This window comes from Ammospiza nelsoni, chromosome 3 (genome assembly GCF_027579445.1).
Source record: "Ammospiza nelsoni isolate bAmmNel1 chromosome 3, bAmmNel1.pri, whole genome shotgun sequence".
Classification (NCBI taxonomy): Eukaryota; Metazoa; Chordata; class Aves; order Passeriformes; family Passerellidae; genus Ammospiza; species Ammospiza nelsoni.
The window spans coordinates 104329881-104356956 of NC_080635.1; the positions used below are offsets into that span (position 1 = coordinate 104329881).

The window sequence follows — 27076 nt, forward strand, 5'->3', positions numbered from 1 at the left end:
AAAGGAATTGTTTGATGAAAGTTTTCTTCCACTACCAAAAATATCCCAAACCAGCCAACACTGAAGTGAACACCCGTACCCAAACCTGTGTAATACAAGCTTAGTAACTCTGTGTTTTGCTAAATATATTGTGGATATTTCTATTTTAGTTAGAGCTTTGACTTCTTTGAGTACTTTAATAACATTTTTAGGAATGAAGGGATTATGTTGGCCTTACAAGTGTCAATGAAGAAGAGATTTGGAGGAAGAAATCTCTTCAGGACTCTCTTTTAGAGTCCTGGAAAATATTAATTGTTTTCTGGGATATGGTAGTAACAGCAATAAGCCACTGTTGTCCCTTTGGTAATTCATAGTTTCATTTTGTTTTGATTTTCTTCTCTACCTGGCAATGTGGTTTTGATGGAGATGTCCTCTATGGCCTCTAGGAGCAGCAGCTTTCCCAGACATCATAGTTAGCAGAATTGTCTTTCCAGAAGGCTTCTTAGTGTGGCTCAGTTCTGGTGCATTCTAATTTGTTGCCTTAACATTTGATTATCAGAAACATTACATTTAAAAGCAAAACTTTTATTGATTGTTGGAAGTTTATTCAAGATGCTTTAAATTGCTTGGATTTCTTTTGATTGATGACCCTCTGTTGGAAAACTTTGAAATACCCTCACTGCACCTTAGTTAAGGAAAATAAATTCTTTTGCTCTTTGTCAGGAGTCATTCAGGGCTCAGCTTACCCTCTGGAATAGGAATTTCTAGTGCCACTTGAGATACTGATGCAGAGGGGACTGGATGTCCTCTGTGTCCTATGTCATCTTTCTTATCTACCCAGGAAGATGTCTTAGATTCTCTACAGGGTCTGAAATAACAGTACATTTCTGTATATTGTCAACTGAATTCTAGTCTTATTTGGGTTTAATTGGAAAAGTTTTTTAAAAGTGCATGCATATATTGCTTACAAAGTATTATTTTTGGTTAACAAGTGAAATAATCATCAAACTTCATATACAGTAGTTGCACATGTATTGCCACCAAGTTTTCCTATCCTTCAAAAAAAAAAAAAAAACCAAAAAGGAAAAACTACTTGCTTATGACAAAAGAAGTGTTTGGTGCTACAGTACATTTGGTTTGGATTGGTATTATTTCTAGACAGGGGTTTGAAGGCAGTTCCAATAAATGGAAAAGACTGAAACTCATAAATGTGCCCTACTGGGACACCTAGCAGAGATGTGGAGGCATGTGTGTTTGCTATGGTTTTGATAGAATTTCCCCCTTTTGCCCCTTCTGTTTCCCTTTATGAGATAAAGTGTCTTCAAGAAGATTGGAATGTGGAATAAATAGTTCATATGGGACTAATATGCTCTTGCATGCATGCAGTACATTTATAGTCTTCTCAGCTGTACCACAGAGAAGCTCACAAAGAACAGAATTGTCTGGGTTGGAAAGGACCTCTTGACATAATTTAGTCAAAGCAGGGTCAGCTAGATCAGATTGTCCAGGATGGTGTCCAGAAGTGTTTTGAATATCTCTAAGAATGAAGACTCCACAAGCTCTCTGGGCAATCTGTTCTGATGTTTAACAGTTCCTCCCAGTAAATAGCATTTTCCAGTGTTCAACAGGAATTCCATGTCTATTAATGTATGCCCATTAAGTTATGGAAGAAACAGTGTTTTAACTTGAATTATAAGTAGCTATTTGTAGTACTTGGTGGTTTTTAACAAGGTAATTATTGCCCTTAAAATTAAAAAGTAAATGTTTGAGAAACAAGGAAACAAACGCCTTTTTTATTTTTTCATCCTGTTTGGCACTGTTTAGCTTTCTCAAATAGGGTGGGATTCTAGTGATTGCATTCAATTCACAAACTTCAGTTGGGCATGTAGGTCTGTCTTAATAAATCATCTGATGTTTGGTTCTAGGAGCAGTATTCAGAAACCCTAGAGGCTTGCTGAATTTACCAGTTTAATGTCCTGGTAGTGATAGATGCTTCAGAACGACGACTCAACAAGCTGCAAGTTGCTTGCATGTGTATAAAGGGAAGAACAAGATGTCAGTTTAACTGATAGAAAAAATCAGAAGTGTACAAGTATTAAATTCTTCACTTCTGCTAGTAAGCACCTAACTGTAGCCTTATGCAGTCTTTCATAGGTGGCCTTGGGAATTTAAACACCAACTTGTTTTAAAAGAAAAGTTTTTACTTCTCTTTTGAAATGTGGCTTCTATTTTGTTTGGTTGGGTTTTTTTGTTTTGTGGTTTTGTTTTGGTTTTTTCATTTGTTTAAGTAAACTAAGAAGTATTGATGCAACGTTTGCCTAAAAATGGATCTGAGTCTGTCTTTAAATCTGTGTCTACCCAAAGGATTTAAAGTATGAATTCTTGGATTGTCTCTGAAAAGCAGAGACTAGAGCACATTTAAAAATCTGATGTTTCCAAGCAAGAACTTATATGTTTCTCTATTAACCTACATGATAGAGCTTAATTAGAGTGATATTTTTCTTTAGGAAAAAGGATTTCCTTAAACTGAGTTTCTTAAGATGTTGTCAAAGTTATGACTCATGCTACAAATATATGCATCTTCACTGTGAGTTTTTTTAGACTATATTTCCTGTCACCTTCCCTCCCTATCTGGTATGTCCCTTCTGCTGTGAGGGAATTTTTTATTTGTTGTATTGACACTGGGTTTTAATGACAGTGGTCAATATCAGAACATTTTCTATGTAGCTGGTCTGGTACATTGAATAAAGTCTGTGTTAGAAATGAAACGTGTTGAGTAAAGATGAGGAAAAAAAAAAAGATCTCCTATTTCAGTAAAATACTATAATATGAAATCTAGATTCTGGATAAATCCTTGGGGAAAAAGAATCCACTAACTCTATCTCAGCTTGGTCAGGGCATTCATCTGTTTTCCAGCATATGAGGTTGGGTGTCCTGATGTTTTCCCTTGTGTTCCCAGCAGATAAGTGAACCACAGCTTCCTGTGGTAGGAACTGTACCATTCCCAACTGTCCTAATGCTTCAAAAGCTCACACTCTAGCAGATTGTACTCACAGGGAGCAGGGAGAAGGCCACAGTTCCTTGAGTAAATCTGCCCATTGATATCCCTCTTGAGCTGAGAGCATTTTTCCTTCTAATATGGTAAGAGCTTTCTCCTTTGTCCAAGTAAGGTTTGTACAGTCCCGTGTGTATGGCAAAGCTCCTGCAGATTTTTGTCTGTGGGTGCAAAAAATCCATCTGACATTTTCAGTGCCACTTTGCTTATCCCAGACCAGGCTTGTCTGTGTGCTTGTCTAGCTAGGCTCATTGAGGTTATAGAGGTAGCAGTGACTGTGTAAGCATGTTGCTGGTGATGAATATAAGAAATCGTGATCTTACAGTAACAAAATATGGACATGATGGAAATTCTGTCTTTCCTAAAATACAAGGGTTTTTTTGTTTTGTTTTTCTTTTTTTTTTTTTTTTTTTTTTTTTTTTTTTTTTTTTTTTAATCTGCAGAAGGCAGTGTAAAACAGGGTAAAGAGCTAGAAGCAGAGATGACTGTGCAGGCTTCACTGCTTATGGCTTTTGTGATTGCAGTGCGTGATAGAACTTGGAAACTGGCAACCCTCTCCGCTCTCTCCCACTGCTTCTCACCCACAAACAGAATTTATTTGTAAATATTATTTATTCTGGTCATCTAATTAGTTTTGATTTTCTCTTTCAATCTAGATTTCTTTAATGCTTAAATCAAATATATCTTTTTAGTAAAGAAGTGTTTTAGTGGATCTGAGTTTCTTGTAAGGAAAAGGTCTAAATTAGATGGATTCACTTCAGAGCTCTAGCTAACTTCAGGTCCTGTCACTCCTACTTAAACTTCTAAGTCAATTATGAAAAAGCTACATATAGAAATTCCTTTTATACATGAAGGACCTTAAAGCTAAACAGTAATACAGGCATCCCTGTAATACAAGAGTTTATGCTGGATTGGCATTAGCCAGGCTTTTAGAAGTTTTGATGCAATTTAAGGGTAGAAAAAGGACCCTAAGGGAGTTCAAACATTCAAGTTTAAAGAAGTGATGGAATTAGGAATACCTGTGCTTTTTCTTGTAGTAAGCTGATTGTAAGGAACTTTACTTTTGGTATTGGAGCACAGATCTTTTTGCCTTTTCTAGCATTCTTAGTTTCATGAGCATGTAATCCTTTGACACTTTTTCAAAGGTAAATGAAAAAAATCTTGAAGAGATGTACCAACTGAATGGAAGAGCATTATGATTGGAACCATTAGCACTAAGATAAGTAAACTGTCAGGAATTATTCACTATAATCCATCACAGTCAGCAGAAAGGGAAAGCAAATGTTCTGCAGCTGTTTCTCCACAAAAAAAAAAAAAACCTGCAAAACTTGGTGATCTTAATTTCTAGTCTAAAATCTAGGTGGAATGGGCTTTAATAGACATTGATTCTTTTGTTTGCATGCTTCTGAATCTGATGGTTTTGACATGCACACATTTTAGCCCAGGATCTTCCCTGCCCTTGTCTCTTTGCCTTTGTTCTGTGTGCTTTCATAGACTGCTCTCCTGAGCATTCAGTCTTCTTGTCCAGCAATTAGAATCATTCCCTGATGACCTCTGGCTTCTCTTCCTACGATTGCACTGTAGAAAAATCCATTATTTCTACTCTATTTTCTCAGATACTCATCTGATTTTAGTACTGTGTACTATTCCCCTGTTTCCACTACCCCTTTGCAAAAGAAGAAGCCCAGGAAATAGCTGTAGCTGGTCTTCATCACCAGCTTCCTCCATTCTGTTTTTGTTTCCTCTTCCTACTTCTTTCCCTCTTGGCCTCATCAAAATGTGTTTCATTATCAAGGTGAATCACACTCTGCCCAATTTGCTTAAAGCTCTCAGAAATCTTTTGATGCCCTTTTCTCATAACAGGAAGGAGTTTGCAAATATCTTTGTTGTCTTACATTGAAAGAGTGGAGGAAAAGTCCATAAGCCAATTATGTATCTAGTTCTGAGGTCCTCAATACAAGGAATGATGACTTGTTAGAAAGGGTCCAGGGAAGGATCACAAAGGTTGTCAAAGGGCTGGAGCACCTTTCCTGCAGAGACAGGCTGAGCCAGCTGGGATTGTTCAACCTGGGAACAACTTGGAGCCTGGCCTCACGGTGGCCTTAGAGTAAGAGGCTTTGTAAAGAGGAGGGAGACTGACTTACACAGGCAGGTAATGATAGGAGAAGGGGAATCAAGGTTTTACAAGATTTAGGTTAGATGCCAGGGAGCAATTCTTTATTCAGAGGGCAGAGAGGTACTGGGACAGGTTGCCCAGAGAAACCTTGGATGCTCCATTCCTGAAGGTGTTAAAGGCCAGGTTGAATGGGACTTTGAGCCACCTGGTCTAGTGGACCCTGCCTTTGGAAGAGGGGGTTTGGAACTAAATGATCCTTAAGGGCCCTTCTAACCCAATCCATTCTGTGATTCTTTGATTCTATTTGGGGTAAAATTGATAGGGATTTTAGTGATCAGTTACTCTATGACTTGAAGGGTGACCTTATCACAGGGGTGACCTTATCACTCTCTTCAACTTCCTGAAGGGTGGCTGTGGTGAGCTGGGGGTCGGTCTCTTTCTCCAGGCAACAACAGACAGAACAAGAGGACACAGTCTCAAGCTGCGCCAAGGGAGATGCAAACTAGAATTAAGGAGGAAGTATTTTACAGAAAGAGTGGTCAAATACTGGAATCATCTACCCAGGGAGGTGGTGGAGTCATCATCCCTTGAAGAGTTTAAAAAAAGACTGGATGTGGCACTTGGTGCTATGATCTAGTTAAGGTGTTAGAACATGGGTTGGACTCGGTGATCTTACAGGTCTCTTCCAGCCTAGAATTTCTGTGATTCTGTGAATATTTTTTCAAAATGGAAACATGGAGGTCAGTAACCTGTTGCAATGTTTTGATGCTTATAGAGCTGCTGTGTAATTGAACTTTTATCTACAGACGTTTCTTTTCCCTCTGATTCCTAGCTTTGAAAGAACCCACTGGACAATGAGCAAGTATTTTACATTGTTTTAATTATGCTGAAAGGAGGGAAAACCCCACTCTTTGAAATACTGTCACTGTCCTGGAAGTACAAGTTATATTGAAGTATAGTTCTGCCACCCTGTGGCTACTGAGGCCATTCTTAGAAGGTACATGTTTACTTAATTGCTGGTAGTCATAGCCTTTTACTTTTAACTTCACAGAGGAAGTTGAAGGACTGTTGCATGTCCCATAGAGATGTATAAACTCTCTATGATTTTATTGAAATTTATAAATAGTTGTTCACTGGAAGTGCCATGTAGACACAAAAGTGATCACCTCAGTTATGCAAGACTATAGACTGTTAAGAAATATCACTTTTCTTAGTATTTTTATGTGATTTTTTAAAGTTTCAGGCATAGATATGAAAAGTTCATGTGGCCCAATTGTTAAGATTGTAGACTACAGTACTGTGTATTCCTATCTGATGTAGTCTATATGCAGATTTGAAGTAGTTTCAAAAACATGTTTATCTAGAAAACAATAATTGTTGTTTTCAATAAAAGCTTCTTGATAGTTGTGAAAGTTAAAAATCTAAGGCTTATCTGAGTGAGGTTGACACCATTTCTGACCACACCTCACTATTGTATGTCCCTTTCCCTGTTTGTTTCTAGAGAGTTTTGTTTCTCTCAGGAGAAATAATGATGAGCTTTCTAGTTAAATTTTTGTTGCATTCCACTATAAAACATTCTGACTTGCTTTAGAGAAACCTTCCACATTTGTGGACCTATTAGAGCAGATCCAGAGGAGGGCCACAAAGATGATCAGAAGGATGGAGCACCTTTCCTATGAAGGCAGGCTGAGAGCTGGGGCTGTGCAGCAATGAGAAGGCAAAGCTCCAGGGAGACCCTCTAGCAGCCTTCCAATACCTAAATGGGGCTTGTAAGAGGGTGGGAGAGGGAGTTCTTACGAGAGCACGTAGTGACAGGACAAGGTACAAGGGACAAAAGGCTTTAAACTGCAAGAGAACAGGTTTGGTTTAGATGTCAGGAAGAAATTCTTTACTCAGAAGGTGGTGAAGCACTGGAACAGGTTGCCCAGAGAAGTTCTGGTTGCTCATGCCTGGAAGTGTTCAAGGCCAGGTCAGATGGGGCCCTGAGCAAACTGGTCTAGAGAGCGGCGTCCCTCTCAGGTGGTTGGGACATAGATGATCTCTTCCAACCCAAACCATTCCATGATTTTGCAAAAAAAACATGACAAATTTTCTAAAAAAAAAAAAAAAAAGTAGACTTAAAGAACAGGGTTCTTGTTTTTTTTTATCTAATAAAAATGCAATATGATCAGAAGGATGGAGTACCTTTCCTATGAAGGCAGGCTGAGAGCTGGGGCTGTGCAGCAATGAGAATACAAAGCTCCAGGGAGAGCTTTGATATATAGAAATATATAGATATATAGAAGTATAGAAATATATAGATATAGAATATATAGAATATATAGACATATAGAAATATATATATTCGTACTGTAATATGTTGTCTGAACATTTGTATAACTATTTGTTATTAATGAAATATATGAATAGACTTAAAGAACAGGGTTCTTGTTTTTTTATCTAATAAAAATGCAAATCAAACTCCAAAATAACGTGCAATTACAAGTACTAAAGTTGCCTGTCTTTTATTTCCTTTTTATAAGGTATAGAGGAAAAATCTTGAAAGTGTAGTTTTGCAAAGTAACAAAGATTTTGGTTTGTGCCAGTAGCAGAATTTAATATAAGTAAACAGCAAATTTAATATAAGTAATGTTGAGTTACTATTTTCCAACATAACAACAGTCATAATTAAGAATACTAGTAAATATATCAAAATGAAATATTGCTATCAGAAAAGATACATTATCTGTACCCAGGGAAATGGAAAAACACCCCACATTTAATGTGAAGTTTTATGAATCAACAACTTTTTATGGTTACTGACAAGTAAACTGAAGTTTCAGAATGTAACTAATGTGAAATGAGATTAAAATCTGTGTTTAAATACTCAGGGTTTGGCTTTATGGTTTGTGTGAGTTAAAATTAATGAATTGAAATATATTTTTGATAAGCAGCATTGTTTGAAGTAATGCGCTAATCGATAAATGAGTAGCTTTCCCACTTCAAAGTAAAATTTTAAAGAAATTAGAAGACTTTTCATACACTGGAGTGTAGGGGGATAGAATATAAGAAAATAAAGATAGCATAGAAAGTAATCTTACCCCTAAGGAGTTGCAGCTGGGCCAGTTATCAAAGATTAGGAACAGGCCTGACTTTACCAGGCCACAGCTGTAGCCAATGAGAAGAAGATGCTATAAATGAGTGGGGTGGGTCGTTGAGAAGGGAACTGGAGTCAGTGGCTGCTTTGTGAAGGAGAAAGAGTCAGTGCTCTGAGGAGTTGCCCATGAGAAACACCAAGAAGATATGAAACTCCTGTGATAAGGAGATAGACAACCCCTGCAATAAGATAACAACATTGCAGGACTTAAAAGGCAGAGCAGTACTTAATAATACAGTGCCATTCTCTGAAGTTTAGTGGTAAACAGAAGATCAACAACTTTGTGATCAACTAGGTGAAAGTTGCTCTAAGTGGTCCCAGTGTAAAGGACTCCACAGCTCCCAAAGTCAGTCTCCTGTCACTCTGAGAGTGGCTCTGGAGCAGCAGGGGACGTTGTGAGGAGTGAAGCAGTGGCTGCTTCGAGGCACCACCAGGGGTTCTTGGTTCTTCCACCTCCCTCCAAACGCGGATCATCACAAGAGTAGAGATTGCGTCTGGCTGCAATGGAGAGTTACGTATGTTGGCTGCCTGGATCTCAGTGAACAGTTTAAAAGTTTTTTAGCTCCAATTTTATGTTGAATCTATTCACGGTTAAGCTATTTTCTATATGTGGGATAAAAGGCACCAAATGCTTTGTAATTTTCCACCCTGTCTTTTAAAGGCTTTCTGATCCTGGCCATGTTTGCAAGAGAACATTTCTTCTGTCTACAAAAGCATCTTTTAGTATCTCTTGAATCTTATATTAAGCTGAACTTTGTGAAGTGGTAGTTGCCTGTGTTTCACTTTGATTTTTCTCACTTTTTTATGTCAGTCTTGCCAGAATATCTGAGGAGGGCAGAGTCTCACCTCTCCCACCACAGCACAATGTGTTACCTAGAGCCATGGAGGCAGTCAAATGGGGTTTTTCTGACTCCTACATAGGTAATAGAAACTTTGCTTTGCCCTAAACCTAGGCTGGAGCTCAGGGAGTGGGAGTGGGATAGTTTAGTAACTCCTGCCTAAGAAGTAACTACCTTAGTAAAGAGTACAATCTTTTTGTCCAATGCTATTTTATTTTTGTATTAAGAACACATTTAAAATCAGAATTTTTAAATAATTTTGTTTTTGACCCAACAGAAATAATGCTTATATTATGTTTTCAGAGTTCACACTGAAGTTCATTGTAACTCAGTTCTTATTTACTTAGAGCAAATGGGAAAATTATTGATGAAACCACTGAGGTGGTAATTATTTTATATAAGCTTCGATTATGAAGAAAACCTGCATGTTTTCAGGCATTATTAATAGATTGTCATTTCCATTATGAATATGCATTTTTTACTAGTTTGCAGGACAAAGGAAGCATAATTAGGGTGGAAGAAATGTTTCTTAGGTACCCAGTATAAAATGCAGAGCCTGTTTATGCAACAGAATAAGTGTTGTGATGATCTGGACTGTGGTTTGGCCAACTCTGTAAAATCAGATACGTGAACAAAAAAAAAAGGTTGTAACATCAAGGGGGAGGAAATAGTGAATTTTGGGACATTTAACTTATTTTCAGAAAGTAGATTGAATATGAATTTTATTTTGAACTCCTACACACTTCCCCCCTTAATCTAATCTGTATTCTGGTGGTTTGTATTTTCAAGAATTAATCAAAAATATGTTCTTGCCTTCAGTTTGTTTCTAAATGACACAAGAAGAACAAATAAACCCACCAAAAGGATGAGAAATGGTGTAACTGAAATTCTTTAATGCCTCATGCATCCTGTGTAAACTAAGAACATGGTATTGGCTTCTCAAGATTAATTTAAATGTACAAGATTTTTTCTGGACAAGGAAACATGCATTCTGCCAATAAATACTTTTGGATACTAAACTGCTTTGTCTAATATTTCCAAGCCAGTGTTATATCTGATTAAAATGAAGAAATACTGCCTGCTTAAATGTTTTTTTTTTAGTGATATTTGAACAAATAATTCCTGATTCCCTGGTAATTTAGATTAAAGAAGTGGCATAGCCTAACCGTGCCGTGGATGTGACCCTTCATTCCAAGATTTCCTGAGAGTGCACAAAACCTACTGTTTATTTTGCTGTGTCATGAGACTGCGACAAAAATATGTATAGAAAGACTGAAATTTCATCAGGCAAACAGCAAACTCTGTTTTGGTGTATTAGTTTGTCACAATCATTTGCATGGACAGTGTGATTTCTTTTGAATTGCTTACTTTTGAAATCCTTAGATACACTGTGTTTATATAAGGAAACTTCTGTCGAGGGTTTTTCTTTTTTCCATTTAGGAATGGTGCACCATTCCCTACTAAAATATGTTCTTCCAGTGCTAGCTAGATCATTACTAGTTTTATTCATTTCCAAATTTTTAATTTTAGCACTTTTCTAGGATGTGAAAAAACTAATGGAGCAATAAGGAAATAAATTTTAATTGTGAAATACAGTATTATTGGGAATTAGTGTTCATCACAAAATGATAAAGGGTGAAATAGTACATTATTTTCAATAAACACTTTTTGGCAATTTTAGCATCTATCTCAAACCTAGGATGTAACGAGCATTTTCTGTCTGGCCTATATTTTTCCTGTTAACTTCCAGCATTAAGGAGTATTTCACTATAACAGAAGGATTTATGTGGATTTAAAGTTTTCCATTTAAACCAAAAGTCTTATCCTTAAGTTTATAAACTAATCTCTTAAACCGATTTGATGACTTCAAGTAGTTAAATAGAAAGACAATAGTATGTCTTAAACATTCTAATGCAAGGAGTTTTCTTGGGTACCAATCAGTGTTTATATAATGGACATGTATCCAGCTGTCTGAAATAGAAATAAACTCTTGGTGCAAATGATTTTAGAACTGTTCTGGCACAGCATATGTATACAACAGGTGGAAGTGCCTCCTTAATTTTTTCTTTTTCTAAGAATAAATAATTCTTTCAAATTAAAGATGTTTAGCTGCCTTAATTCTGTATGGCTAAATAAAATCTGTGCAGTCCTAGTTTAATGATTTACACACTCCTGCATGGTGTACATTTAAGTGAGGCATGCAGTGCTGGAGCTTTGGAAGAGAAAGAAGGGGTGCTGAGTTTTAGGGAAGATTGATTTGTTAGGGAAAACTACTAAATGCAGCATGGGACTGTTTGAATATCTTGTTAATTCTTTGATGCATATGCCTTAATTATTGCAGATTTAATGTCTTTCCCTGCAGGTCTTCATCCTTCCTCTGTTTGTTCTCACTGCTGCTTGTGGTTGTGTTTTTTTTTTTTTTTTTTTTTTTTTTTTTTTTTTTTTTTTTTGTTCTGTGTATGGGCTGGAGAATTTAGACCTCTTAAAGGTTGAATTTGTTCTCTATCAGTCTCTGGCTGGTATAGGATTTCCAAAGGGCAGGCATCAGTATGGGTGTATACAAGAGCAGGTACATTGATCAGAAGTGGTTTTGCTTCCTTAGTTGACAATAGCAACTTAATATGCTGTGTTTTTCTGTCTCTTGAAGGGTAAGGTGAATTGTCTTAACAGAGCTAGAATGATGACTGTTGAGGGAGAGAGTGAAATCTTCTGAAACCACCATTGGAAAGCACTGCAAACCCATTTGCTTGGTATCCCACTGAATCATCAGCATAAGTTCTCTATGACCTCACCCATCTGCTCTTTTTGGAAAAGAGAGAAAAATATGGAAATCTTTCCATTCTTCAGATTATACTGTATTGTAATACTTCAATGTTACTGAGTTACATTAAACAATTCACGTATGGTTAAAATAAGCAGTTAAAGTAAGGTACTTTTCTTTTTTGACTATTCAGTTAAAACCTATTTTTTTCTTTCATGATTCTTATATGAAGTTGAAATGTCATGTCAGCTGTGCTGTTTGCTACACCAGTTAAAAATTTGCTGTGCTGCCCTGTTTTCAATAACTTAGGTCTTTGGACACTTCAGCTGTTCTGTGTTTATTTATATGGTCACTTTAGTATTTTGTCTTTTAAAAAAAGAGCTGTTGTGTTTATAAAAATGATTGTACTATAGTGCTTCTATTTGCCAGAATGATTATAGCATCATAAAGCCATTTAGGTTGGAAAAGACCCTCAGGATCATTGAACATAAAAACTGTGTGCTATTCAGGGAAGTAAGCAAACACTAATACATGCCTGTGACTTGGTCTTCATGTTGAAGGAATTTTGGTACAGTTACTTTCCTCCTCATCTTTCTTCAGCTTTTTTGAAATTAAATGTGTTCCTGAGTTTGTGGAAACCATTCCTCAAGGGCAGCAGGTGGAGGACATTCAGATGGCAGGGTGTGAATCTCTAAGAAGGACTAGAGGAAAGGCCACTTTCCTTGCAGAAAGACTTTACTCAGATCTAGACAGTGAAAGTTGCTTTTGAATTGCACATCCTGAAAGTATTGATCTTTAAGGCTGAGGCTGTGTATGCTTTGAATTTTAATGTTCCTCTTCATTCTCTTTTTCTAGCTGGAACACTCACAGCTTTCTCTAGAGGATTATAAGTTTTGATATTCAGAAGACTGAAGGATGCCATCTGAGAGGTGCCTGAGGTATAGTACTTGGTAGTGTGTAGGAAGTTATTAACATTTAGGATGATGTTTACCAAAGATTCAGTTAAGAAAGTAGGAAAAAGTAAAACTACTGGTTTTGTTCATTAGATAGGAACTTGCATTATTAAATACATATCCATGTTATAATCTGCAAAATATTGTCTTGTTGTTGCTTCTTATCTCAGGCAAGGAAAACTGTGCCTGGGATTGATTGGAAGCCCACAGTCTCTTCATACCTTAACTTGTTTATGCCTTAGTCTATACTTGGGATTTTTGATTGTGGAAGCAACTGGCATTTTTTGCATCTGGAATGGTGTCTGGTGATAATTTTGGGTCTGTGCAGTTCCACTGTTCGGGATATATTACTTTTCCAGTTACGTGAAATGTCTTTCAAGGTTCTCTCCAGATTCATCTTTCTGCCTTCCCTTCTGTCTCCTTCCCAGTGTAGCCTTTCTCATTTGTTTGTACCACCCCTTCTTGCAATAGAGAATTTGTCATTTATAATTTAATTAATTTCTGGAAGCAGAACATGGTTCTTTCAGACAGAACACTCTGCAGAATTTATTAACTGAATTGGTTTTCTGCAGAAATTTGCAGTAGTGTGAAATGCTGGTGGTTCTGTTTTACAGAGTAGTTAACACTGATCTGGGAGCTCAGAAAACTCCCTGAGATGACTGGGACACCTTATCATTCCAGTTCTGTTCCCCTTTCCCTGCCATGCTTGTGCAGGAGAAGAGAATCAGAACTTTCTTGCTTTTATAGCTATTAAATTTATCAACTGACAATATCATTACAAATAATCAGTCATGTTATGTTGAATTATTTTATGTATTTTCAGTCATAAATTCCAATTAAATTGCCTTTCATGTGTATGCATTCTTCATATGTTATTAGCACAAGGGTTACATGCAATTGATTTTTCACTTTGGTCACTGAATTGAAAAATGGATTATGATAGAACTCAGTTTAAAATCCCAGATATGTTCTCTATTGAATGAAATAGTCCTCTGGATGATGGTGAAAAAAGCAAGAGCAATGAAGGTCTTGATTTACAACAGTGGGAGAGAGGCTAATAAAAACAGAAGTAAAGAGAAACCATCTCAGGGCATCATTAATGTATTATACTTGCCCTAGTTTTAGTCACTTCACCATAGAAATTACAGAAGAGAAATAACTGTTAAAAACAGTTCTCTTGTGTTTAGCAAGTTAGATTTCTTGATAACTGTCATTTAGAATATGAGTTGGGTTCCACAAACAGAACAGCTGAAGAAAAAAGAGTAATTTGAATGAGTCCTTTTGAAATGTATTTAGGGCATGTCCATATGTGAAACCTGAACTGTCAGAGAAGAAGTAAAATTCTTCTGTTCACTGAAAATTCTTCTGTTCACTGAACACTCTGTTCCTGTGTTATTTCTCTTTGGCCAGCCTTCTTCTAGAAGTAAGGTTTTAGTTGTCTTTCTAAAAGAGCAGGTTAGATTAGAGCAAGCAGTCTGCAAGGCAGGTCTGCAGGAGTTTACAGGTGCCTGAGGTGCAGGAGTAGGATGGGCAGAGAAAGGAGAATATCACAGCCACACAGCTGCTGCATAGTACATGTATGCAGTGAATTACATGACTGTGCTGGAAAGATCATGAGTTATTCACCCCTTTAAAAAAATCTTCACTTTGATGTCTGCTGAGATGACTCTCTGTAAACTCACCTTCTATAAACACACATGTGGATTCTCTGCCAATTTAAATTTGTAGTCTCACAGAGCTCAAATCAATTGCATTGTTTTGTACCAAAGAGGATTTGCTGATATATTTTGATTTGTTTCCATTTGCATCAACAGTTATCTTGTCTCTTCCTTTCACTACAGAGAAAGGAAGCTGCAATCAGGCAGTCCTAGCCTGGATTATATGGGAAACTTATATTCATACATGGAAATCTTCAGAGGTGGAGAAGGCATTGGCATTTTAAAAATGAGCAAAAATCCTCTCTCTTCCCCCAACACAAAACAGACAATCAAAAAACACTACAACTCTTCATAAATATGAATAGCCTGAAGTGGTGATTAAGACCACTTCGTTCAGAATCAGACTTAAACAGGCCACCTGAGACCATGAGGCATCATACCTTTTAGTAGAACTTCTGGCATGCATACATATACCCTCCTTTTCATCAGTCCTTCAGTTTGAACCACTTAAAGTTTTCTGGTGGTCCATTGACCTAAGCCCTCTGTTGTCCTCATTTAATCCTAAAATTAATTAATCCTGTGAGTTCAGCTGACTTCTGGTACAGGAAATGAGAAATCAGAACCATTGATGTTTTTAAATTTGAGTATATAATCAGTTTTGATAATGCTTTGTCATAGTGAGCTTTTCTTCTGATGTCTATGCTGTGTAAAGGTTCTTGCCTGACAGAGTTCGTGACTTTTTTGCTTTCCAAGAATTATCAAACTTTCTTGTCTTGTTCTGTATTCCTGACAGAATGTGCTTGTTTTGTACTTTATTTTCTTTTTGTTTTTGACAGAGTCTTTCCCCTTTCCCCTCTCAGTGTTCAGGAAATGCTGACAGGTCAGAGGCTTTGTCAGTCTAGCTCCCACAACGATGCTGTCCTGGCAGCTCTGAACCAACAAAGAAGTGATGGCATTCTTTGTGATATTACCCTTATTGCTGAAGAGCAGAAATTCCATGCACACAAAGCAGTCCTGGCAGCCTGCAGTGACTACTTCCGAGTAAGTCCCAAGATTTTTCTATTTATATAATTATATTAAAATTGTCATTGTGGAGGATGGAGATAATTATAAATATCATATTGAACAAGATTTAAATTTGAACCTTTGGATTATTGCACACTCTGTAGAGTATACAACTATAAGTATCCATAGGAAAGAAATGTTGAGAACCTAAATCAGATTTTTTTTAATAATTATTTATGGTAAGTCTTCTCCTCCCTCTGCCTCTATCAGAGATATAGTCTGTGCACATCTTTCTATGAATGTAATGCCCCAGTAAAGGGAGAAAGTGGAAGATATTTTAGTATATGGAAAATTTTGTAGAACACGAGAGCTGTGATTAGAGGATGGTTGAGAGGATGAGGGAAGTCCTCACTGTGGTCTTCAACATCCTCACAAGGGGAAGCAAAGGGGCAGGCTTTCTTTTTTCTTTTTTTCTTTTTCACCAGTGATGGGACTCGAGGAAACTGCATGAAATTGAGTTGGGACATTGAGGTTGGATATCAGGAAAAGTTTTTCACCCAGAGAGTGTTTGAGCACTGCAACAGGCTCCCCAGAGAAATGATCACAACACCACTCCTGTCAGAGTTCAAGAAGCATTTGGACAATACCCTTGGGCATGTGGTGTGACTCTTGGGGTGTCCTGTGCAGGGCCAGGAGTTGGTCCTTGATGGTCCTGGTGGCCCCTTTCCAAGTCAGCATGTTCTATGATTCTGTGATTAGAGTATGGAAGTATGGGGTGAGGGAGTTTAAATTTAATCTTTATTATGAGGCTGCTGAGGCACTGGAACAGGCTGCCCTGAGAACTTGTGGATGCCCCATCCCTGGAAGTTTACAAGGCCAGGGTGGATGGGGCTCTGAGCAACCTGGTCTTTGGGAGGTGTCTGTGGCAGTGGGTTTGAAACTAGGTGATCTTTACCCTTTCAACCCATGCCATTCTATGATGCCGTGATAAATGCAATTTATTTCAACTTGAGATTGGATTTTTGTCAGATGTAAATGGTTGCTCTCAAAGAGGAAGCTATAATAATTTCTTTAATGTGATAAAACTTATTTTCAGAAACAAATGTTTCCAAGATGTAAAATAAAATATTCCCTGGGAAATCTGATTCAGACAATTCCAGTCTAATTCCAGTGTAGAATTGGAGTAACTGAAAAATATGTTTGCTCATAGGAAAAATATCCTTTATATGAGGCAGTTCTACTAACCTTTATTACAATGTGCCCACTCAAAATGTTGGACCATCTGTAGCTGTGTAGTTCACTGGTATTTTTGAGTGTGAGTCATCCTGTTGTTAATTAGAGACTAAAGCTGAAATTAATTTAAAGGTCTATTTTCTCTTACAAAGTAAATTTATTAAATATTTTGTCTACACAGTAATTGTAGTGTGATGAACTTCGTTATGAGTATCTTTTTGTCTTGTTACAATAGTAATACAGTGTATGACAACTTCTCTATATCTCTGATTACCTGAGCATGGTTTTTATCTTCCTGTCAACTCTCTCTGACTTTTGGTTAGAATTTAGACTTAATTTATTCTGTGTATTTAAGAAATGTTATTAACCTTGATGTGACTTTTGCTGTGATGGTGTTGAGCCAATTGATTTTTCATTTTTTGAGCTTATCTGCATGCTTATGGGTTCTGCTACAGCATGGTTTGTACTGCCACGGTTGCTGATGTTGCTTCATCGTGATGCCCAGGCCCTGCTGTAACAGAGATTGCTTTGCATTTTCATTTCCTTTAACCCCAGTGCACAGAGAGGGATTCTGGACCTTTCTACTTGTAGCAACTGCTATGTATACTTGCAGTTATAAATATAGCTCCTGTTCTGGTTTGGTGGAAATATTTTCATAAGGGTCCATATCATCTGCACCTGTGACACTCTTTTCAGAGCTTATTGTTCCCTGTGCATAGAAACATCATGGAAAGAGCACCTCTGCCCAGTGTGGTAGAAACAGCCTCTGCTTTGGTCACTTATTGATTCATGTTGAGATCTGGGGCACTGTGATTTATCCTGTTATTTCCAGTTGAGTTACTTGGTAATGACTGGACAGTAGCTGCAAGTTAAAATCTTAATGCCCTTTATTGCTACATAAATATTTTTTTGTTTTAAAGGCATTGAGATTTATGCAGCATTGAGTAATTTGGTCTGCCTCTAAACTCTTATGGTTTAGTAGGATCCATTCTTCAGACTTTAGATACTAGCTATAAATATGGAACTCGTGCTTTCTGAAATCAGGAAATCAGGTTTTTATTAATAGACAAAAATCTTTTTTTAGAATATTGTGAAGATCTATATTCTGGAGGAGGATGGCAAGAAAGTTACACTGTGTTCCTAATTCTAATAATTTAGAAAAAGCAAGAGTCAATTAAAAAGTAATAATGTTTTGAGAGAAATTATTGATCTTTTCATATCTAGGGAGATTTTACCTGATTTGAGCCACTTGGGTATTCTTTTTCTAAGACTTAGAAGAATTAAGCTTCTTCTTCTAAGACTTAAAAGAATCAAGCTTAATTTTAGAGTTGGTACAAAGAAAGAGGCATTTCCAGAGGATGATAAAGGAAAATAGCAGATTTATTCAGAATGACATGAGTGATGATCTGGAAGTGCTGGATCTCTCTCAAGTGGCCATAAAGGCCAGTGTCACGTGCTTCAAACTTAGCTGTTGTTACTATTATATAGCTTTTACCCTTATTTTTTTTTCTGGAGGAATTCTTAGACAAAACTTTCAGATTTTCTGATTCTAACCCCAAAGTCATTTATGAAGAACTCATTGCCATGTGGAACTTGCCAGGATGGACCTACTGCTGGCCAAGGCTTAACCAAGCAGGGGAGGATAGTAGCACCTCTGTAATGTGTTAAGAAGGGGGAGAAAAAGTTACTGTACAGATTTAATTGTGTTCAGAGAAGAGCAGGGTGAGAATATGGGAGAGGAACAACTGTGCAGACACCAAAGTCAGTGCAGAAGGAGAGACAGGAGGTGCTCCATGTGCTGGAGCTGATGTTCCCCTGCAGCCCCTGGTGCAGCCCATGGTGAGGCAGCTGTGCCCCTGCAGGTCCATGAGGATGCAGAGATCCACCTGCAGCCCTTGGGAGATGCCCTAGCCAGAGCAGTGGATGCCTGAAAGAGGTCTGGGGAACCCTGGGAAACCTGTGCTGGAGCCAGATCCATGGAGAGAGAAGCCCATGCTGGACTTTGCTGGAGTTTCCTGGTAGGACTTGTGACCCTGAGGGGAATCCAGGCTGGAGGAGCCTGTCCTTGAAGGACTGCACCCCATGGAAAAGTGACCCACACGGCAGCAGTCTGAGGGGATCTGTTGCCTGTGGGATGGACTCACACTGGAGAAGTTCATGGACAGCTGTCTCCCCTTGGAGAGACCCCACAGTGCAGCAGGGGAAGGACTCCACGCCCTGCACAGCGGCAGAAACTGCTGGTGATGAACTGACCACAACCCCCATTCCTTGTCTCCGTGCACGGCTGGGGGAGCAGGGAGAGGTGGGAAGGAGGAAGAGGTGCAGGGAAATAGTTTTAAAGGTTTATTTTACTTCTCACTGTCCTGTTCTGATTTTGTTAGTAATGAATTCTGTTAACATCCCCATTTTGAGTCCATTTTGCCCATGGTGGTATTTGCTGAGTGATCTCTCCTGTTCCTTATCTCAACTCATGAACTCTTCATTATATTTTCTCTCCACTGTCCATTTATGAGAAAGCAGCTTTGGTGAGTGCCTGGCATCCAGCCAGCATCAGTCCACTACAGTCTTTTTTCCAGGTCTCCAAAAATATGTTTAATTCTATGCAGGACTCTTATCAAAATGAATATTTTTTTACTTTTTTGCCACTATTGTAAAACAGCTTCTATAAGAGACTGTATGTTTGCTTTCCATGGAGGGTTTGTATAATTTTCTGCAGTTTTGTTCTGTGTCTACTTTGATTAAATTGTAGTGTTTTCTTGAGCAGTATATTTTCTTAGAAATTGATACTTATGTCTTTCTTTTACTGGAAAGAAAAGTTTGTTAATGCTTTAGAAGAATACCTGAATGTGTGTCATTTTACAGACTGGGGCAGTTGGAGCCACTTGTGTGAGGAAGAGTGGACAGAGAAGGCCAGAAGTTTCCTTATCAAATTTTTTTGAGATTATAGTTTGGAGTAAAATCTTTGGCTTTCCTAAGACAAGCTGAAGACCTGAGCTTCAGCAAAATAAAGGCCAGCCTTCTAGGGAACCAGCAGGCCTTACATTCTTCCTGTTGGTGTAGTCAGTCTCACAGTTCCAGCTGTGCACAAACATTGAAATTTAAATCCTAAGAGTAACTCCTGGTTTGGAAGTTTGTTATATTTGTACACCAAAATTTTGTGGGTTTTCTCTTTATGAAAAAAAAGTCCCTTAGGGAATTGGATACAAAGACTCTGTACACAAAGTTGAACTGCAAGATTAGACACTTGAAATTTAGGAATTTAAATTTATTTTCTGCTCTTGAGGTACCTCTTCTTTCAAAATGTCTTAAGGAATATAATAGTTATCTCCATACTCTAAAAGACTACTATAAAGAATAGTAAACATCTATTTTTATGTGTTTTTTTTAAAGCAAGAAACATCATTTTAGACAAACTTTTCCATATTGACATGCTGTGATTTGCCATTTGTCTCAATCTATTGCACTGAGACAAGGCAGTTGAGTTAATATGTGTAACTGTGATAGCTCTAGCAAGCTAAGTCATTTCCAATTAAAAGATTCCTCTGCTTTTTTCCCCTCTGGGAGCAAGATGAAATGTTACTGCATGACTTCATTAGTAGGCATTTACAGTGTTGGCAGGTGATTATATAACCTCAAGATTTTCTTCTACAAAATGCATTGGTTTTACAGTCAGAAAAATTCTTCTTCCCTGCTTTTCATTTGAGTGGGTTTTTAGTTGCAGGACTTTTATGTTTCTCAAAAAGATGCAGATTTTCCATATAATTTAGATGAACAATTATATCAATTATCTGGAATAGATTTTTAAATGTCAATAATATTCAGATTCTTTTGCCACAAGGAGCATGCTCAACTCTTATAAGAATTTTTCTTATCTGAAATGAACTACTGATAATCATTTTGCACACAGACTTTGTATTACTAACTGCCATAGTTGGTTCTTAAGCAGTTTCTTCTCAGGGATTTTCTGTGCTCTCTTCCCTGCCCATTGACAGATAGTTTCCTCCTTTGTCCACGTCATTGTTCATATTTGACAATATATTGCATTGTTTCATGATAAGGGAATTAATTTTTATAAACCAATCCCTGAGGATTGAAAGGGTGCTTGATGCAAATAGCTTTTGAAGTCCTGTTCTATTAATCATAAAGAGGAAAAAACTCTCCCTGATATGTCTTAGAGATGGATCTAAAGAGCTAGTTCTGAGAAATCAGGGTTACCTGCTGCCTTTGCAGTATATTGTGATTTTGTCTTTCAGTATTTTACAATTGCTATATGTCAACGAAAAAACAGTATCTTCCTTTCTACCATACCCTGAAAGTGATGCTACTTAGAAATTGTTTTTCCAGATAACCTTTAATAATGTAAGCTCTTCCCACTGGGCCAAATCAGCTCTGTTCTTCCAAACAAAGAATAGTTCTGCCTGCAGTCCTTCCCTAGCCCCAAGGCCCATATGGATGGGTACGGCTGCCTCTGAACTTCCTTCCTGGAACACAGGATAAGGAGCAATGGCCAGAAATTTAAATAAGAGAAGTTCCACCTCCACCTGAGGAAAACTTTACATTGGGCGTAGCATAGCCCTGGAATGGGCTGTCCAGGGAGGTCTTGGATCTGTCTGGTTTTGTGAACATGTTACTTATATGCCACCTGTTGAGAGTGAGAACTCAGTGCTGCTTGCTTCTCATTAGAAAGAAAGGAACTTGCCTAAAATAGGAGGAGGCCTGGGAAAAAAATGAGTTAATTTACTAGAATATTATGAAAGTTGAAATACAAATAGAATGTTAGTAGTAATTATTCAGTTATTCCAGTTACAGTTAAGTGTCAAGAAAGCTGCACGTTCCTTCACTTCTCAAAATATTGTTTAATATAGGCACTTAATTGTTTTACTACATTAAATCAAAGCATTGGAAGTAATATAGCATGGACAGGTGTGAGGTGTCTTTTATAATGTTCATCTGAACAAACTTTTATTTCCTCAGTATATACAAAAATGGTTTGCAAACTTTTTTAAGCTTTCTAAATAAATACTTTAATATTCTTTTGAAATGAAAAAAAATGGAAATGTATGTTGCTTATTTTATTTTGTTCATCCTCATCTTTGTATTTAATGAGTTTTTGTTCTGTGAGGCTCTGAAGCAATTTTTCTTTGCTGCAGATAGAATTCCCACAGCTCAGCAGCGTTGGTTCTGACAAAAAACATCTACAAGAATCTTCTGTTTTCTGAATTCTCTGTTCAAATTCCCAACAGTTTTATTCTGCCTGCGTAAATATGTTTCTGTTGCAATTCTCATAGTTCACGAATGAATTCATTGCAATTGTGTTGGATGGTAGACAATATGTGGTGGTATCATCTTGGGGTTTTTTTTTCCTTTTCGTTTCTTGAAGAGCCTGTATGGTGAGTGTACACCATGGCTGTGTATGGCAAAACCAGCTCTGCAGTTTGTGAGAAAGGCCATAGCAGGCTGTGGCTCACTGTCTCAGATTGGTGATGGGTGATAGCAACATGGGGTGTTTGACTACTGGATGGATGCATTCTCTCACTTTAAAACCAGGAGAGAAAGGAATCATTACAGCCAGTTCCTCTGGTTGTCCATTTTCTTCACTATGTTCTTTGCTTGCTTCAGGCTACCTCAATTCAGTTTTGCAGTGCTACCATAACAAGTATTCTGAGTTTTGGCCAGGCTCAGCTGCATTTCTATGTGGCTTAGTGTTTGCCCGTGGAAACCAATTTATTGGGTCAGGCCTGTGGCAGAGAAGTGTTTTCTTCTCAGTCTCTGTAGTCTGGTGAGGAAGTTTCAGAACATTGTTAGAAGCAGTAGATGCTCTTGTATATCTTGTAGTCTCTGTCAGTATCTTCCTACACAACCTCGGGAGAAATAAAATTATTCTGTGGGTGTAGTGAAGCTGAAAATACCCAAGGGAATTATTTGGGCAGCATATCACTTTAAGCTTCAGTGACTAGGACCCACATACCATTTTGATAACATGAGAAGTATCCAACAAAAGAGACAGAGAGGTGTTAGAATTTTTTAACATTCTTGAAATAGCTATTTTTCTTTCGGATACCCCCTCAGGGAGTGTTCCAGTCTCCTCTGTTTGTCTAAGAAGCCCATTACAAAGCAATTCTGGCTTTTGTGTTGCACAGCATGCTTGTTTGAAGTCCAGAGGAGATACCTGTCTTTTAATAAATTCTTCAGTTGCTTCATTGTCAACAGTGCTGTTGTTTTACTTCCTTTTAACACCTTCATTTTAGTAGACTGAAATATAATGTTGACTAATTGAATTCATGTCACTGTAGGCAGTGAATCTTGTGAAAGGTTGGATTTAAGCAGTGGAACCTTTGCATTTGACTGTCCTGAACAGCTTTGTAAAGTTCTGCTGGTTGCTTATCTTTGGCAAGAGTTAGTCTGCTTGAGTCAGCCATGTTGCAAACTTTAGACATCAAAAACTTCTTTTAATCCCAGTCCTCTCACTGAATAACCTAATGTGTGAGTGATGAATGGATCAAACTGCCTCTCAATCTAATCTCAATTACCTGATAGGTAATATCTCAAAGGAGGGAGATGCCCTTAGCAGCCTCAGGTGAGAGCATAAGAACAGCCACACTGAGTTGGATCATTGGCTCCTTGCTTTAGCAGCAGCTCTGGTGAAAAAGAGTAAATTCAGGGTAAGTGTATGTGGTGTGTTCCAGAGAATTCCCCAACTGTGTTCATCTCAGGGACATTGCAGAGCAGGCTGTGATTCCTGTCTGTTCAGCAATCCTTACTAGGTCTTTCTTCTAAGCTTTTCTCTTCTTTCCCATTGGGCCTGTGTAAGATTTCTCATCCACCTTACAGGATGGCCAACTGCCTGTTGTTTGAAGATCTACTTTTGTTTATAGTCAATCTTATTTCTGCCAGTTCAATTTGTTTCCTTCTAGTTCTTCTATTGGAAAAGATAACCATTGGTTCTTCTCATGTCACTCAATCATCTCTTTTCCTTTTGTCTTCATCAGATCTATTTAAATGGAAGCTGTGCAGGATGCTTGAGGAAGCTTCTTGCCCTTCTCCAAAGTTTTGACAGCTCAGGTATATATTTTGTGAGCTGAGGGTAAGGGAATTGCATGCAGTAGGCAAGGTGTAAATTTCTATATGAGCATAGGGTTGATTTCTGTTTTGTTGTCTCTTGCAAAAAAAAAAATTTCTAAGCGTTGATTACCTTTTAATTTTTTTTCTTTTTTATTGCTGAGGACTGGGATGATTTTTTATTAAACTCATATGTTCATTTTTATAATTGCCATTTTAGAAGCCAGCTGCTTAATCCATGCAATCCTTTTACAGTTTATCACATTATCCATGCCTTTACTACTTTGCACAGCTTTGCTTCAATGGACTTTCTACCTGCAGTGCTCTTGCCCTTTTCCAGAAGTGCTGTGCATATGTTGAACATGAGTTGCTCCACAGGAATCATCACTCCCTGTGAAAACTGTCCCATCTTTCCTTGTTCACTGTTTTATGTATTCAGTCATTATGTACCCAGGCAAAGATCTCTCCTCTTTTCTCTCTTGCCTAGTTTGCCTTCCAGGCATTTAAAGGCCTCTGTCAAAAGCTTTTTGTGAATCCACATTGTGAAAAAGCAATGGTTACAGCCCAGCATAACGTATTCTTCACCATTAGGTTGCATCCATCGCTTCTATATGTATAGAACACAAGTTTGTGTGTGTGTGTGTGTGTGCAAAAATCAAATTACCATCTCCTCAGACAGGTGGAACATTCTTAGCTACTGATAAAATAACCTGCCCTTCCAGGGCCACAGAGTGCCAGCTTTGCAAATAGGCAACAAATGTACACACAGCCCATTTTATATAAAAATTAGGAATATTAAGACAATGTATGAAATGTTCATCTGCATTTTCAGGAGCTCTTGTAGTTGGCACTTAATCATCTACCTTGCCAGGGTTAGATTTCAGCCAAGAGGGTATAGGTATGAAGCCTGGAGAATTTATGGGAATAATTAAATTAATGTTGTTGTGGTCTGTTAGCTCAGAAGCTCTGTTAGCTTGTTTGTTAGAGTTGAAGGAAAAGCCAAAGGATAAATGAGCATGGTCAAGTGCAGACAGCTAAAAATAAAGTGAAGAGATGATTTTATAGAGGCATTTGTTCCAAAGGAAGTAGCTGATGGAGGGTAGAGTTTAGCTGATGATGGAAACTACTGTGACAAATGACTCCAACATTAACACAAGCTTGGTTAGTCAAGTCATTCTTCTTTTATTTTGCAAATTGCTAGTGTTTGTTTACTTGTTCAGGTTTTTATCAGTAGAAGGGTAGAAAGAAACAAAGAAAAATAGTCAGTAAGCTGGTTTTATTACTTTGCCTTTGTATAAAAGAGTTTAATAAATATTTTGGTGGGAATTAAGGGTGGTACTTCAGCAAAATTGTACTATATTTTTAATGGAAAACAAGATTTAGAGTCATAATGGAAAATATAAATATTTTAAAGGATATGAAGGTTATCTAGTTCAAACCCTCATAAAATGGGCCAGATAGGGAAGATATGTAGTGCAAACTCTCATAAAATGAACCATTTAAAATTTCAGCATTAGACTTTTCACATAACAAGTGTGCTTTTGCAGTTAGGATACAGAATAGAAGAAATTGCCATAGTTTACTATTGCTTGGAACATTTGGATGTCAGTGCCTAATGACATTGACATCCCATTATATAAATGGTTTCTTAAAAAGGTACTTATAATAACAAGTAAGATTGTTGCTACAGTTCTGTTAGATTATGCCTTGCTGTACAACTGTTATATTAGAGCCTGCATTCACTAAGGTGGGACACTTGTTCTCATGGTATTGTATGAAGTATGTTTTTAAAATGAAGTTCCTTAAAGGTGTCCAAGTTTGGATCATGGTTTTTCCTTGGAGAGGGAAAAAAAAATCACAAGAAGCTTTGCCTTCCTGAATTAAATATATTGTGGTAGTTAAAATGCTAGTTCATAAGCTAAGTGACTTTTATTGCAATTTTATTCTGGGCTTGCTTTTGATATCACTTGCTAAAATCATCGAAGGATGTGAACAATAGGCTTATGCATTCACTGGGAAGCATTAAGCCAATTTAAGCCAAAATTTGCAAATGTGACTCATGCTATTCTGTGCTTGACTGGAAATGCTGGGAAAAAAATCTGGTTTTAGTTATGCTGCTTTCTTTATTCTCCAAAAGGCAGGCCTGCTTATAGGTGTCTGTTGTTAGGACAGGCTGTACATTATTGGAGTTTTTTGCAGTGCTTTGCACAGCAGTGTCCTTGCAATTCAGTTTTCTTGCATCTGCCATCAAATAAACAATAATCTTGAGATTCAGGACCACCTGTGGTGACTTACTCATTTTGAAATATTGGAACTAATAACTTTATTGTATCTGCAATAGTTCACAGTTTTGTGTGTTTTTTTTTTCAGATACCAAGTTGCACATAGAAATTGTAGAATTATTTTGTTTTTATGGAACTGCTTAGATTTTGAATATAAGTCTTTTTAGTGGTGATGCAGCAACTCTTTATGAGTAGCATGCTACAGAATTCCTTTTTCCATGTGGCTTAAATGACATTTGTACCTATGCAGAGCTTGGGGGAAGACACATGGCACTGTTAAGCTCTGACTATCAAAACATGAATTATGTTTGATGCAGGTTCAATCAAGGATATAACTTGCTAGCAACACATTTTTGCGAAATTTTTTTGTTTAATTTGAGGTTTTTGTTTGTTTGCTTTTGGTTTGTTGTTGTTGTTTCAGGTTTGTTTTGTTTTGGTTTTTGTTATTTTTTTTATCTTGAAGTTTTTATTTTGACTGGAACAAAGACCCTGTGCCTTGTTACAACCAAGAAAATTACTTTGTTCTTGATGGAATGTCTAATATACAAACAGGAAATAAAATCTCACTTCCTTAGGTTCTCTAAACAGTAACGTAGCTCTTTTTTGTAATTTTTATTATTATTTTTAAGAATACTAAGAAAGGAATATCTTTTTGTATCCAGAGTGTGACGTAACAAGTGCCTTGTACATATCTTTGATTTGGTAAGCTCTTTGGGGCTGTATAATTTTGTATCACTGTTTGACACTGACATACTAAAAGAAACTCCAAAGGTTCAGTGGAATTTGCTTTACTAATGGTAATATGTGACACTTGAATACTGTGCATAAAATTGTATTGTTTGCTGCTCAGTTTTATCTCTTTAACTATATATTCTCTTAAACTATGAATGATAGCTGACCTTTCCATTTCATAGGATTCATTTTAGTTGCTTGGCAAACGCTTAAAAACCAATATTTAGGTAAATTTCATAGAGCAGATGAATTACTGTAGGCTCAGGTA

At 37.3% G+C, this 27076-nt stretch overlaps 1 protein-coding gene across 1 annotated transcript in view; it reads left to right on the forward strand.

Moving 5' to 3' along the window:
* KLHL32 (kelch like family member 32) overlaps positions 1-27076 on the forward strand; it is a 119196-nt gene that overhangs the window by 11600 nt on the left and 80520 nt on the right. The window contains exons 2-3 of the mRNA XM_059468336.1: positions 12742-12824; positions 15358-15538. Coding sequence (XP_059324319.1) covers positions 12802-12824; positions 15358-15538 — 204 coding nt within the window. The 5' untranslated portion in view covers positions 12742-12801. The remainder of the gene's footprint in view (positions 1-12741; positions 12825-15357; positions 15539-27076) is intronic.